The sequence below is a fragment of the Epinephelus lanceolatus genome, chromosome 18 (assembly GCF_041903045.1).
Source record: "Epinephelus lanceolatus isolate andai-2023 chromosome 18, ASM4190304v1, whole genome shotgun sequence".
Taxonomy (NCBI): Eukaryota; Metazoa; Chordata; class Actinopteri; order Perciformes; family Serranidae; genus Epinephelus; species Epinephelus lanceolatus.
This window is the reverse complement of record NC_135751.1, coordinates 1,401,871-1,414,902: the sequence shown is the minus strand read 5'-3', so window position 1 is coordinate 1,414,902 and position 13,032 is coordinate 1,401,871. Positions and strand designations below refer to the sequence as shown.

Here is a 13,032-nt window from a genome sequence, read left to right as displayed (position 1 = left end):
GCAGTATACCTCAGTTCTACTGTATCCTTTTTTAGAGCCATGGTGTGTGGATGTGAAGTGAAATGAATGTACATGGGGTGACTGGTTAATGGAGACTGGTAGGACTGTTTTCACTGGCAAGGGTCCACCACACTGCTAAGTGACTGTCTTTAGTGTACAGTGTGAAGGAGCACCTTGAGGGCATTGATGACGGTCTCGATGTGTGTCTTGACGGCTTCATGGGAAAACTCAGAGCTGGCCAGAGTACACATGCTCTCCAGAGCCAGGTAGCGCAGGTTGGTCTCTCTGTGCTGCAGGAACTGGCCCAGCTGATTACAGGCCCGTACCAGCAGGTTTGGCTCACTGTAGAACAGAAACCAACACTTCACTGGTAGCCTTTTAAACTCTCAAAGTGTCATCAGATTGTAACAAAGCATACAGCAGGCCACAGTTAGCACTAAGCAAGACTAGCTGAAGTTTGATTTCATACTAATCACTTAAGAATATTTCATGGTTGAAAAGATGTTATTTTATAAAACTGGGCTGTCTGTAGGGTTGGGTACCGAAAGTTGGTGCTTATATGGAACCGATACCTATACAACCGATACCTACCGGACCGAAACAAAATGCACATTACGGTGCCTCCTTTCTGTGCTTTTTTTTTTTAAAAAAAAAAAAATGCTATGTCTCCCTCTATTGGACGTTACACGTAACAGAATCATTTATTCATTTGTTCATTTGTTGAGTGTATATTATCATTTAAAGGCACGCTAAGCACCGTTGTCACTTCTGTTTACATTCAACAATGTTATCAAACACAACAGAGCTAGCTCGCCCCTCCCCCCTTGTCCTCCGTGACTCTGTCATGAACGAGCAATAGCTGCTAGTTACCCTGGATTTACACACCTGTTCAAGGGTAGTGCACCCAACGTGAAAATTCTATTATCTACTCACCCTCATGCCAATGGAGGAACAGGTCAAGTTTTAGAGTCCTCACAACACTTGCAGAGATCCAAGGGGGGAGGAGGTAACTTAGCAACAAAACTCCACCTAATGGAGGCTTACGGCGCCCCAGATTCAAACGTCCAAAACAACATAATTGAAACCACAAAATTTCTCCATACTGCTTGTCCGTAGTGATCCGAGTGTCCTGAAGCCCCGATAAAAAGTTGTTTGGAAAAGGGACACGCGTTCACGTGTGCGCGCTTGCGCAAGACCATTAGACATGGGCACCACGCTCATGTGTGTGTGCTTGCTCTCGCTGGTCTCGCCCTTGCTGATTGGTACAGCCTGGACCCAAATGTTTTTGTTGCCATTTGCGGAGTCTGGGCTGCCTACAGAGACAAGACTTAATAATAGAGTTAATATTATTGTAATGTTAATTTGTTAAGTGTTTTATATTATATTTTAAATTTTTTTTTTTTTTTTTTTTAGATAATTTTTTTGGGGCATTTTAGCCTTTAATCGATAGGAAACCTAAGTATGAAAGGGAGAGAGAGAGAGAGAGAGAGAGAGAGGGAATGACATGCAGCAAAGGGCCACAGGCTGGAGTCGAACCCGGGCCACTGTGGCAACAGCCTTGTACATGGGGCGCCTGCTCTATCCACTAAGCCACCGACGCCCCATTATATTTTAAAACTTGTTAATAAGAGTTCATAAACCTATGTATTTCTAGGTATTTATAATTTGCCTCAGCAAATAAATAAATAAAAACACTGTTTTTATTATAATTTCAAACTGTTATACAAAATACTCACACACTTCTGAAAGGTGGCCCATTTGTGTCACTTTTGAACCTCCATAAAAAACTCATATTTTGAGGTATCGGTTCAGGCATCGTTTAACCACTGGTACCGTAGTCTCGCCACCAGACAATCAGAGATCTCCGCCTTCTGATAGTCTGGGAACACTCCTTTGTAAAGTGTGTTTAACACACTTTAGAAAGAAAGCAACGCAAAGCAACAGCTCTTGCATTTTTTAAAAGGACACGCCCTCCCGGAAATGTGTGCTCCCCCTTTTCTTGTCCACAAGGAAACAAACACACAGAGAGCTTGAAAATGGATGCTGAGAGATTTAACTCCGTTTTATCAAACATGTGCTCAGTCCACAAGATTGTGGAAATGAAGGACTTACAGCGACTTTGTTTAAAACTTTTAACACAGTCAGACTATGTTTACGAGCACAAGAGTTCAGCTAGCCACCGAAGGACCGCCCTGCGGATTTACTATTGGTTCTGCAACGTAGGGAGTTTTTTTAAACTCTGAAATTGTATCCGCCCATTTAAACACAAAATCAGGGAGAAAGACATCAGTCTTTAGTTAAGCAAAGTGTCTAAAGACTGACTTGTGAGTCTACCGGTACCGTTTTAAAAGTATCGGTTCTGCACCGATATCGGAAAAAACCCAAACGCTACCCAACCCTAGCTGTCTGTGCAGTAGAAAGACGCAAATACTTTTGAAATTGGTGCTAGACGTCCAGACAAAACAGAGGAAAAGAAGTTGTGGCATTTACTTCTGCTCAAGAGCTAGAACTCCTACAACTACCAGAATGCACTGTGCCGCACAACACAGATAAAAATTCCCACTGGTGAGTAACGTAATGCGAGCTGCTCGTCTGATAACAATATGGTGGCTGGTAGGGCTGTATCCAAATATTCGAATATTCGTTTCTATGGGTAGGTATTCGTTATGAAAATTTGGTATTCGATATTCGTTTTTTTATTTATTTATTTTTTATTTTTTTATTTTTTTTAACATTTTTTTGGTGCTAAATGTAGTCTTTTTGTTGTTGGTAAATGTAGGTTATCAATAAAAATCAAAACTTTTAAATTGCATCGTTAAAAATTTGAAAATATAGTATAGCCTACCAACTGAGCTTGTGCGCACGGCACACTTGAGCGCATCCGTCTGAGGCTGTGGATCAATGCCAAGTTTTACCACTTTATCACTATTCCCTCTAACTTGTAGCTGTTTTTTCGTTATCTTTTGAATTTAATATGAATTATGGAACTGTTTTTGTCAACGTTTGTTTCCCCCGTTTTGTACAATAAATTATTGTTTAAAGTTTCAACAAGTTTCTTTTGGAGTGCGTGACACAAGTGTGTTTTGAAAACGACCGCGGACTGTCACCTGCTCAACGCATCAGTACCTTCGGATGCCATGACAGCAATAGCCAATAATGTCAAAATATCATTTACAGACCGATTTAACAGACGATCACTGCTGCCCGACCCGCAGGTCCATTTGCGGGTCCCGCAGGTTACGGGTCGACCCGCGCATCACTACTCAGCTCAGTCTATAAGGCTGTACACAACAGTAAGGCTTTAGACATTATATTCTATTCAGGCCGGCAGAACCAGCAGCGCATCGGCTCTACAGTTCACGGCACTGCTGATTAACCATTTTATTGCAGCACAGAGTGTCTGCCAGCAACCAATTACATGCAGAGGCTTCCTACAACTTGTTTCAATTGGTTCCGATTTAATCAGAAGACAGAATGACTAGCCAATGTGAAAATCAAAAGAAAGCATAAAATAATGTACTGAAGGAGACTGTTGTGCCATCACATTTTTTTGTGGTTTGAGAGCAAAGATCCGGTTGCCGCTGTGCAAAACTCCGCAACAGAAATCAGTCCGAAAACCCCCCGGAGTGATACAGCTAAAAGAACTGCCAGAGAAATGTCCTTGATTTTAAAAATTTTATATGTATGAAAGCTGACATAATTTTTTGCTTGCTTTTACTTTTTTGTACAAAGCAGAAAATACTTTGAACTGTGTAGTACTAAACTGTGGAGTTAGACCTTTAAACAATTTTTTTTATCATTTGTGTCCAGGATTTTTTAAGTGGGGTGAAAAGCCTGCTCGATGATGCACTGGAACCATCCTTAACATAACCCCTTCCCTGCCTATAAAAATAAAAATTTTATAAAAATTTAAACTTTTAATGTTACGTACCAGGGTCCGACGTTAAGGTTTTTTCCTACTTGCCCTGCCGGGCAAGTACTTCTCAAATCTACTTGCCCCATCTAAATTCTTACTTGCCCTGCCTAAGAGGTTCTTTTTCTGGCTGTGTGGTGCATATTTTCGCTCATGACTTATATTTTACGTCAGCAAAGACGCTCAGCCAATGGAGGCAGCAGCACATAAAAAGCAGCACACAGCAACTGGCCCCTCCAAGGACAGAAACAGGAGAGGAAATACACGATTACAGGCCTGGAATTAAGTCATTTTTAAGGCAAGGCCACTTTGGCCTTTGATAAATACAAATTTATTGGGGCATCATGGCCAAAATGTGGGGCACCAAGGCCAAAACCAATGGCGCAATAACAATATGTGCTAAATACACTGAATGAAGACAAAACAATATATGTGTTGAAAAACAGTACTGAGTTTATTAAAACTGGGTGTGCATGACTGGGGATATATCTCGTTTCTTGTTGTTTTGATTCATGTCCCTTATTTTTTAAGTCTTTGAAATCTCTGTTCTGTTGTTATCTCCTAGTTATTAAGAAATTATTATTAGAAGAAGATTCTTTATTGTCCTTTCTCAGCACAGCACTGAAACGAAATTTGACCTCTGCATTTGACCCATCCTACTGTATACACTGGGAGCAGTGGGCAGCCACAGTGCAGCGTCCGGGGACCAACTCCAGTTCTTTTGCCAATGCCAGTGGTCAGGATCACTGACAGGAGTATTCACCTAACATAGCTCACATATCTTTAATTATATAATTATTTATATGTCTCTATGTATATTTTTACATAAATCCCCAATATTTAATTTGCCTTTAAAAAAATCCTCTTCCTTCATTTAATTTGACAATGTTTATTGTATTGTATGTATTAATTCTCTACAGGATCTTGTATGTTCTTTAATGTGTGTTCAATTTATTAAAAGAAAAAAACAAAAAAAAAATTTGGTGAAACCTGCAGCAAAGTGAACCCTCTTCCTCAGAGAGGATCTCTGCCTCCCAGTTTGTTCCTGGCGACAGAGCAGAGTGAACCATCTTTCTTCTCAGAGGATCTTTGTCCCACGAGAGCAGACAGCATGCTGTTCTTATCTATCGCTCTGCTCTCTGTGTCCGCATTTAAAACATCTTTCGCTGGCGATTTGACAGTCACTAGAAGCACATTATGACCCTTTGTAAAAGTTTCTGTGTGGTATCTGTGTTCTACATGAGCTAACATTAGCGGGTAAAGACTTAGAGGCTGTCCAGTATGTGTGTGTGTCCGAGTCGGTGCTGCTTGCCCGATCGGGCATGTCTGCGCAGGGTCTGCTGGCCTGCCGGCTATTTTTACTTGCCCCGGGCATTCGGGCAACCGTTAATGTCGGACCCTGCGTACGTTACGTAAAATTTGTATTTTTATAGGCAGGGAAGGGGTTATGTTAAGGATGGTTCCAGTGCATCATCGAGCAGGCATTATGCCACATAGTATCAGTGCCAATTCTTTCGCCCACCACTGTGTATCAACAATGAGTTAATAATAATAAAAACAATGTTTTTATTTATTTATTGCTGAGGCAAATTAGAAATATCTAGAAATAAACAGGTATATAAACTCTATTAACAAGTTTTAAAATATAATAAAAAACACTTAACAAATTAACATTACAATAATATTAACTCTATTATTAAAGTCTGGTCTCTGTAGGCAGCCCAGGCTCCGCAAATGGCAACAAAAACATTTGGGTCCAGGCTGTACCAAGGGGGGGGGGGGCAAGCTAGCTCTGTTGTTGTGTTTGATAACATTGTTGAATATAAACAGAAGTGACAACGGTGCTTAGCGTGCCTTTAAATAATAATATACACTCAACAAATGAATGAATGAATGAATGAATGATTCTGTTACGTGTAAGATAAGATAAGATACACCTTTATTGATCCCATAATTGAGAAATTCCAGTGTTACAGCAGTCAAGGAAAAAGAGTCAGATTAAAGATTTCATAATTAGACTTAAAAAACTTAAATAACTAGGCATGCAAATAAGTAAAAAAATCCAAGAGTCGGCGATAAATAACAATAACAATAATAATAATAATGAAAATAATAGGAAGTGGATAATAATGAGCAGCAGTGAATGAAAATGAGCAGTGGATAAAGGGAGCACATCTAGCGCAAGTGATTGTATGTACAAAAAGCAGACAGCTGTGGTGTCCATAAAGTGTCCATAGTGTCAATAAAGTGTCAATAAAGTGTCCATGGTGCAGTCTACTGTGAGCAGTGCTGGTTATGTAGCCTGACAGCAGCAGGCAGGAAGGACCTGCGATAGCGTTCCTTCACGCACTTTGGGTGAATCAGTCTATCGCTGAAGGAGCTCTCCAGAGCTTTTATCTCCTCCTGCAGAGGATGGGAGTCATTAGTCCTCAGAGATGACAGCTCGGCTGTCATCCTCCTGTCTCCCACCACCTGCACAGAGTCCAGAGAGCATCCCACGACAGAGCTGGCCTTCTTGATCAGCTTGTCCAGTCTCTTCCTATCTGCAGCCGAGACACTGCTGCCCCAGCAGACTACTCCGTAAAAGATGGCTGATGCCACCACAGTGTCAAAGAAGGTCTTCAGGAGCGCCCCCTGCACTCCAAAAGACCTGAGCCGCCTCAGCAGGTAGAGTCTGTTTTGGCCTTTCCTGTACAGTGCTGTTATGTGATTAGTCCAGTCCAGTTTATTGTTAAGATGAACACCCAGGTACTTGTAAGATGTCACCATCTCAATGTCCTTTCCCTGGATGTTCACTGGTGTCGGGGGGAGGAGGCTGCGCCTGCGGAAATCCACCACCAGCTCTTTGGTTTTCCCCGCGTTGATCTGAAGGTGGTTCCTCAGGCACCAGTCCACAAAGTCCTGGTTCAGTTCTCTGTACTCCCTGTCGTCCCCATCTGTGATGAGGCCGACTATGGCAGAGTCATCAGAGAACTTCTGCAGATGACAGGTGGGGGTGTCGTATGAAAAGTCTGCAGTGTAGAGGGTGAAGAGGAACGGTGCCAGCACTGTCCCCTGCGGGGCCCCTGTACTGCAGACAACCAAGTCCGATACACAATCCTGGGTCCTGACATACTGCGGCCAGTCCGTGAGGTAGTCCAGGATCCAGGATGTGAGGTGATTAGCCAACCCTATGTGCTCCAGTTTGTCCCTCAGAAGCGCAGGCTGTATGGTATTGAAAGCACTGGAGAAATCAAAGAACATGATTCTAACAGAGCTTCCAGGCTTCTCCAGGTGAGAAAGAGCTCTATGCAGGAGGAAGATGACGGCATCGTCCACCCCAATGCCAGGCTGGTAGGCAAACTGCAGCGGGTCCATTGAAGGGCCTACTGCGTGGCGAAGACGAGACAGGACCAGGCGCTCCAGAGTCTTCATGAGGTGCGATGTTAATGCCACCGGTCTGAAGCTGCTGAAGTCCTTGGGGTGCGGAGTCTTGGGCACAGGTACCACGCAGGATGTCTTCCACAGCTGTGGTACTCTCCCCAGCCTCAGGCTCAGGTTGAAGATGGTTTCAACTATCCTGCACAGTTGGTCTGCGCAGGACTTCAGGAGCCTGGAGCTGATGCCGTCTGGACCCACAGCCTTCCTCGTTTTTATCCTCCTCAGCTGATCTCTCACCTGACAGGCAGTGAAGGACAAGCTGGAGCAGGGGGGGCTGTGTACTGGGGGGTGGGGGCGATGAGGTGGGGGGAGGAGTGGGGGTTGGCGAGATGTCCGGGGGAGCGGGAGTGGGGGAGGTGTCGAAGCAGTGTGCCAGGAGTGTAGGTGGGGGGGAAGGTGAAGGTGAGGATGAGGGGGGTTGCAGCCGTGATGTCTGGGCCAGGGGAGGGGCAGACTGATCAAATCTATTGAAGAACAGATTCAGATCATTCACCCACTTCTGGTCACCTCTGGCCTGGGAGTCTGGTTGTTTGTGTCCTGAGATGGTTTTCAGACCTCTCCAGACTCTGCTGACGTCACTTTGCTGCAGCTGTACCTCCATCTTCTTTTTATATCCTTCCTTTCCCCGCCTGATGTTTCTCCGCAGCTCCTCCTTGTTTCCAGAGTTAAAAGCTCTCCGCTTCTCCTTCAGGAGAGCTTTTAACTCTGGAGTAATCCAGGGTTTGCTGTTTGAGAAGCAGCGTACAGACCTGGTGGGTACGGTGTTTTCCACACAGAAGTTTATGTAGTCCGTAATGCATGATGTCATACTGTCAATGTCCTCTCCATGGGAATCGCTGAGTACCTCCCACACAGTGGCCTCGAAGCAGTCTTTCAGGGCCTCCTCGACCTCCTCAGACCATCTTTTCACAGTGCGGGTGGTTGCTGGTTGCCTCTGCACCAGAGGTTCGTAGACAGGCAGAAGACGAACCAGGTTGTGATCAACTCTTCCCAGGGGGGGCAGGGGGGATGAGTGGTATGCCTCCTTGGTGTTGGCATAAAATAAATCCAGTGTTTTATTATCTCTGGTGTGGCAGGAAACATACTGGGTGAAGGTGGGCAGGGTGGTGGATGGACAGGCATGGTTGAAGTCCCCAGAGATCAGCAGGAGGGCCTGAGGGTGCTGTGTTTGCAGCCTACTTGTAACAGAGTGGAGAATGTCACAAGCAGACTCAGCTTTAGCAGATGGGGGGACATACACTGCTACCATAATGACATGAGAAAACTCCCTGGGTAGATAATATGGTCTCATGCCGACAGCCAGCAGCTCAATGTCCCTGCAGCAATGCTGTTCCTTGATAGTGATGTGCCCAGAGTTACACCATCTATCATTCACAAACACAGTCAGCCCTCCTCCTTTCCTCTTACCGCTGTCCGCTGTCCTGTCGTGTCTGCTTAGCTGGAATCCATCCAACGCGGCGATCGTGTCCGGTACTTCCGTGTTCAGCCATGTCTCGGTAAACACCAGCACGCTGCTCTGACGGTACTCCCTCTGATGGCGAGTCAGCGCCAACAGCTCGTCCATTTTGTTGGGGAGTGATCTTACGTTCCCCATGTCGGCGCTGCACTCTGGCACGACATCCCCATTTCCTTCTCCGCAGCTCGCCAGGAATGTCGTGCCTCTCCTCGGGCCACACCGCGGTGTGACGCCGCGCTAACAGCTGGTCCCGGGTGTAAACAATGGAGGCACGGCTGGGCGCCGGGTCCCCGCACACGATCGTATCCATAGCAAAATGGGAGAAAGACCGCTATAAAGAGAGCGGTCTTCGTCTCCATAACAAAACAGAACATAAGTGCTAGCTAGCTAACTGAAAGAAAACTCAAAATAAGAAAGTTAAATGAAAAGAAATTGAAAAAAACTCAGCGGTGAGCAGGAGCTGCTGTAACAGGTGTCCGCACTGGGGGCGCCATCTTGTCCAATAGAAGGAGACATAGCATAAAAAAAAAGGCACTGAAAGGAGGCACCGTAATGTGCATTTTGTTTCGGTCCGGTAGGCAATGGTTGTATAGGTACCGGTTCCATATAAGCACCGACTTTCGGTACCCAACCCTAGTCACCACTCATCGCGATTTTGGACTGCGTGTGTTTAGGCTGCTCTTGTGCAAAATACGTAAGAAATAAAAGAAAAACGACGTTATTTTTGAAAAGTCGAGAGCTTCCTGAATCCGGCAATACCAAATATCACAAGGTTTGGTGACGTAATGCGCCTGGGAGATACCATTTAACAGAGGAGGAGGGGAGCGAGGACATCGGCGTCCTTGCAGAGTGAGTGAGGTTAAATGCCACAGTCATATAAACACAAGCTAAGGTCTAGTCCACACGGACCCGTGTACTTCTGAAACCGTGTATTATTCTATGCGATTTGGCTGTTTGGCCACACGCAACCACATTTTTGGGCCCCCAAAACCGCGTTTCTTTGAAACCGGAGTCCAGGGTGAAGTTTATGGAAGACTCCGGTGTCAGTAGTTGCGTGTAGATAGGATAACCACAGTATTTTATTACCCGTCTCCATTGTTTGATGCCAGAGCGATGGTAAATAGCTCTTTTCTTAAAGTTTACTAACTACTAAAATCCCACATCCTGTGTTAAATACAATGTATCTTAACTATATTTACAATGAAGCTTGATTCTGCACTCTGCACTTAGCCCGTATGTGAATGTTTACCATTGCTATGGTAACAAGTGACAGCTGACATTAGCGTTAGTTAGCTTAGCTCAATCGTCCGACAAACAATAATCCATAAAATTATAATTCAACATATTTACACAAAATCAACAACAGGTACCAACAGTTACAGTCCTTAAAACCTTAGCTAATGTGTTGTCACAGGTTAGATTGTCAAAATTAAAGTAATAACAGCTGAAATCCCTGAGGAACTATGCTAGCATTAGTGATGGTTGCATCCACTCGTATGCAGTTACCTTACGTTACAGTTCCCTCAAACAATATCACGAAGCACAATACAAACTATATAAACAAATTATCTATTAAGGGTACACTACTAAAATCTGAAGGTGCTTAGGAGACATTTACCCACCTGAAAGAATAAATGAAAACAAACGGTGATTCTGCTCGTCTTCAGTAGCTTTACTCTAGGTGTAACTGCCAACTGAAGAACCAACCGTTTACATACCCAGATTTGCTCTCATGTCTTTACTCAAATCAGTTATGCTTTAAATTGAATGGGGGGTATTCTGTATGGTATTTGTAAAGATATATACCCAGATTTGCTCTCATGCCTTTACTCAAATCAGTTATGCTTTAAATTGAATGGGGGGTATTCTGTATGGTATTTGTAAAGATACAAAATCAATATCATATGCATAAAATAATGTCACAATTGAGTGGGCAGATACACATAAATACCCTACATGTCACACTAACTTTATCTGTGAGCATGCTATCTGCTCTCTTTGGATGGCATATCCAGCTGCTCAACCCAACGACCAACGAAGGAAGCTGCTCCTGTTGCTAGCTACCCCAACTACACTACCACGAAAGCAGCGACGGGCCTGCCAACGGAGGCTCTGGATCCGGCCGGGTCGGACCTCCGTTGGCAGGCCGGTCGCTGTTTTCGTGGTAGTGTAGTTGGTCGTTCAGGCGCCTCTGCTCTTGAATTAGGTCAAACTATTTTTGTGGATCGGGTTGTTTTTATTTTTTCACTTCCCTATTCCGGTATTGACTCTGACTTCTGATTGGTTAAAATGGCCTTTCTGTTAGAAGTTACATCGCCACCTACTGCTTTGGCATGTGTATTACATCACTTGTTAGCAGGTTTTGCGGTTTCGTGTGGGTATCATTATTTTTTTAATCACACCACTTGTGTGGATAAATTTTTTCTGGAAACCGGAGCCCGAAAAACTTCGGTTTCAGAAGTACACGGGTCCGTAAGGACTAGGCCTAAACAGCCGTCACTTATGGACCTTTCGGTCTTTCAGCCTGAGTCAGCTACCCGGCCACCAGCAGCTACTGTTCACTGTTGTCCCTGGTTCAGCGGGTGTGTGTCCTGTGACTGTGTGTGCTGCTGGGTTTGCTGCTACAGAGAGTCTGTGGCTGTGCAGCGGCTCGTTCTTCAACTCGGTAGTTGTGCATGTTACTGTGTTTCTGGAGTAACAGCTAAGGAGAGTCTGTAGCCCGTTCTTTGGCTCTGTGTGTTTTTATCCACCTCTCTCTCTCTCATCACCCTCAGTATTCACAGTGAAACTGAAATGGCTCCAAACACCAGACCTGTAGGTTATTGAAGGATCTTCTATTTCTGGTCTGTTAATGGTGTTACTAACCATGTTGCAGTAAGCTATTTTAGCGTAGCTGCCTCCCAGTGTGTCTCACTGGAGTAGAATGTTCTGGTTTTTATTATTATTATTATTTTATTATTTATTATGCTGATCTGTTCTGTACGACATCTATTGCACGTCTGTCCGTCCTGGAAGAGGGATCCCTCCTCAGTTGCTCTTCCTGAGGTTTCTACCGTTTTTTTTTTTCCCCGTTAAAGGGGTTTTTTTTGGGGAGTTTTTCCTTATCCGCTGTGAGGGTCTTAAGGACAGAGGGATGTCGTATGCTGTAAAGCCCTGTGAGGCAAATTGTGATTTGTGATATTGGGCTTTATAAATAAAATTGAAATTGAATTGAATTGGTTTGGGGGTGGGAGAGGCAGGCATGTTGCTCTGTCCTGTGGGCTGCCTTGTTGAGCGCAGTGGCACTGAGAACATTATATTAAACACAGCTTAAGCTGTATATCTTATTTTCCAAATATAATAGAATAGTACAATGTATCGTTCAGTTCTTTTTGTATACTGCATGCAAAGCCTTGTACCGAACAGTTCAATACGAATACATGTATTGTGACACCCCTGGTATGGGGCCCACCTTCTGTTTTCAAACTCTCATAGTAAAGCTAAACAGTACACTAAATTTTGTTTCTGAAATATTTCAGGCAAGAAATACACAATACAGTAGCAGAATCTAGGATTGAATTTGATCAGCACTGCCTAGTTTTACAGTTTGGTGGGGGGGTGGGGGGGTCCACATAAAACAGCAACACTAGGTCTTGTGGCATGTGTTGGTTAAAAGTACACCCATTTAACTGAACTGTAACCATGCACTGTAATAAGCAGCAAAGTACACAGTTCATAACTTATACACACGTTCTGCAAGTGTTTGCCATAAAGTGTATTGATGTAGCCATCGTGATGTCACTGATTGGTTTAAGGACTCCTGTTTAGAATCCTTGAGTTTGTTATTTCAGCCTTCGCCATCTTATTTTTTGGAGTAGTGACCATGTTTGGACAAGAGGTTGGAGCTGTGGAGGAGGGAGGGATGGATCTGCAGTGTTTCCCCTATATGCATGAAATATGACTGCTGCTCCTGATATTTTTTTTTTGTCTTATTTTCTATATAGCATCAGATCACAACAGAAGACATTTAAAGCTATAGTTGGTAATCCTTTTCAGAAACACTTCTTGTTATACTGGGTGAAATGGTCCTTCCATCCTGGGAGTAGTCAATACATAATGTGTTCAGAAAAAGGAACGAAAAAAATCTGACCTCTGTGGCAGCTGCAGGCCTGTACAAACTCTGACCAATCCCTGCCATTCAGTGCGAATGGAAAGAACCAATCAGATGCCTTCATGTCTCGTCCTGCCCGAGCCCCTCTCTGTC

The 13,032-nt window shown here is 44.1% G+C and overlaps 1 protein-coding gene across 4 annotated transcripts in view; it reads right to left on the bottom strand.

Moving 5' to 3' along the window:
- ap2a1 (adaptor related protein complex 2 subunit alpha 1) overlaps nucleotides 1-13,032 on the bottom strand; it is a 112,344-nt gene that overhangs the window by 55,247 nt on the left and 44,065 nt on the right. For all 4 annotated transcript variants that reach the window (XM_033644780.2, XM_078161417.1, XM_078161415.1 and 1 more), the window contains exon 7: nucleotides 174-342. In XM_033644780.2, coding sequence (XP_033500671.1) covers nucleotides 174-342 — 169 coding nt within the window. The remainder of the gene's footprint in view (nucleotides 1-173; nucleotides 343-13,032) is intronic.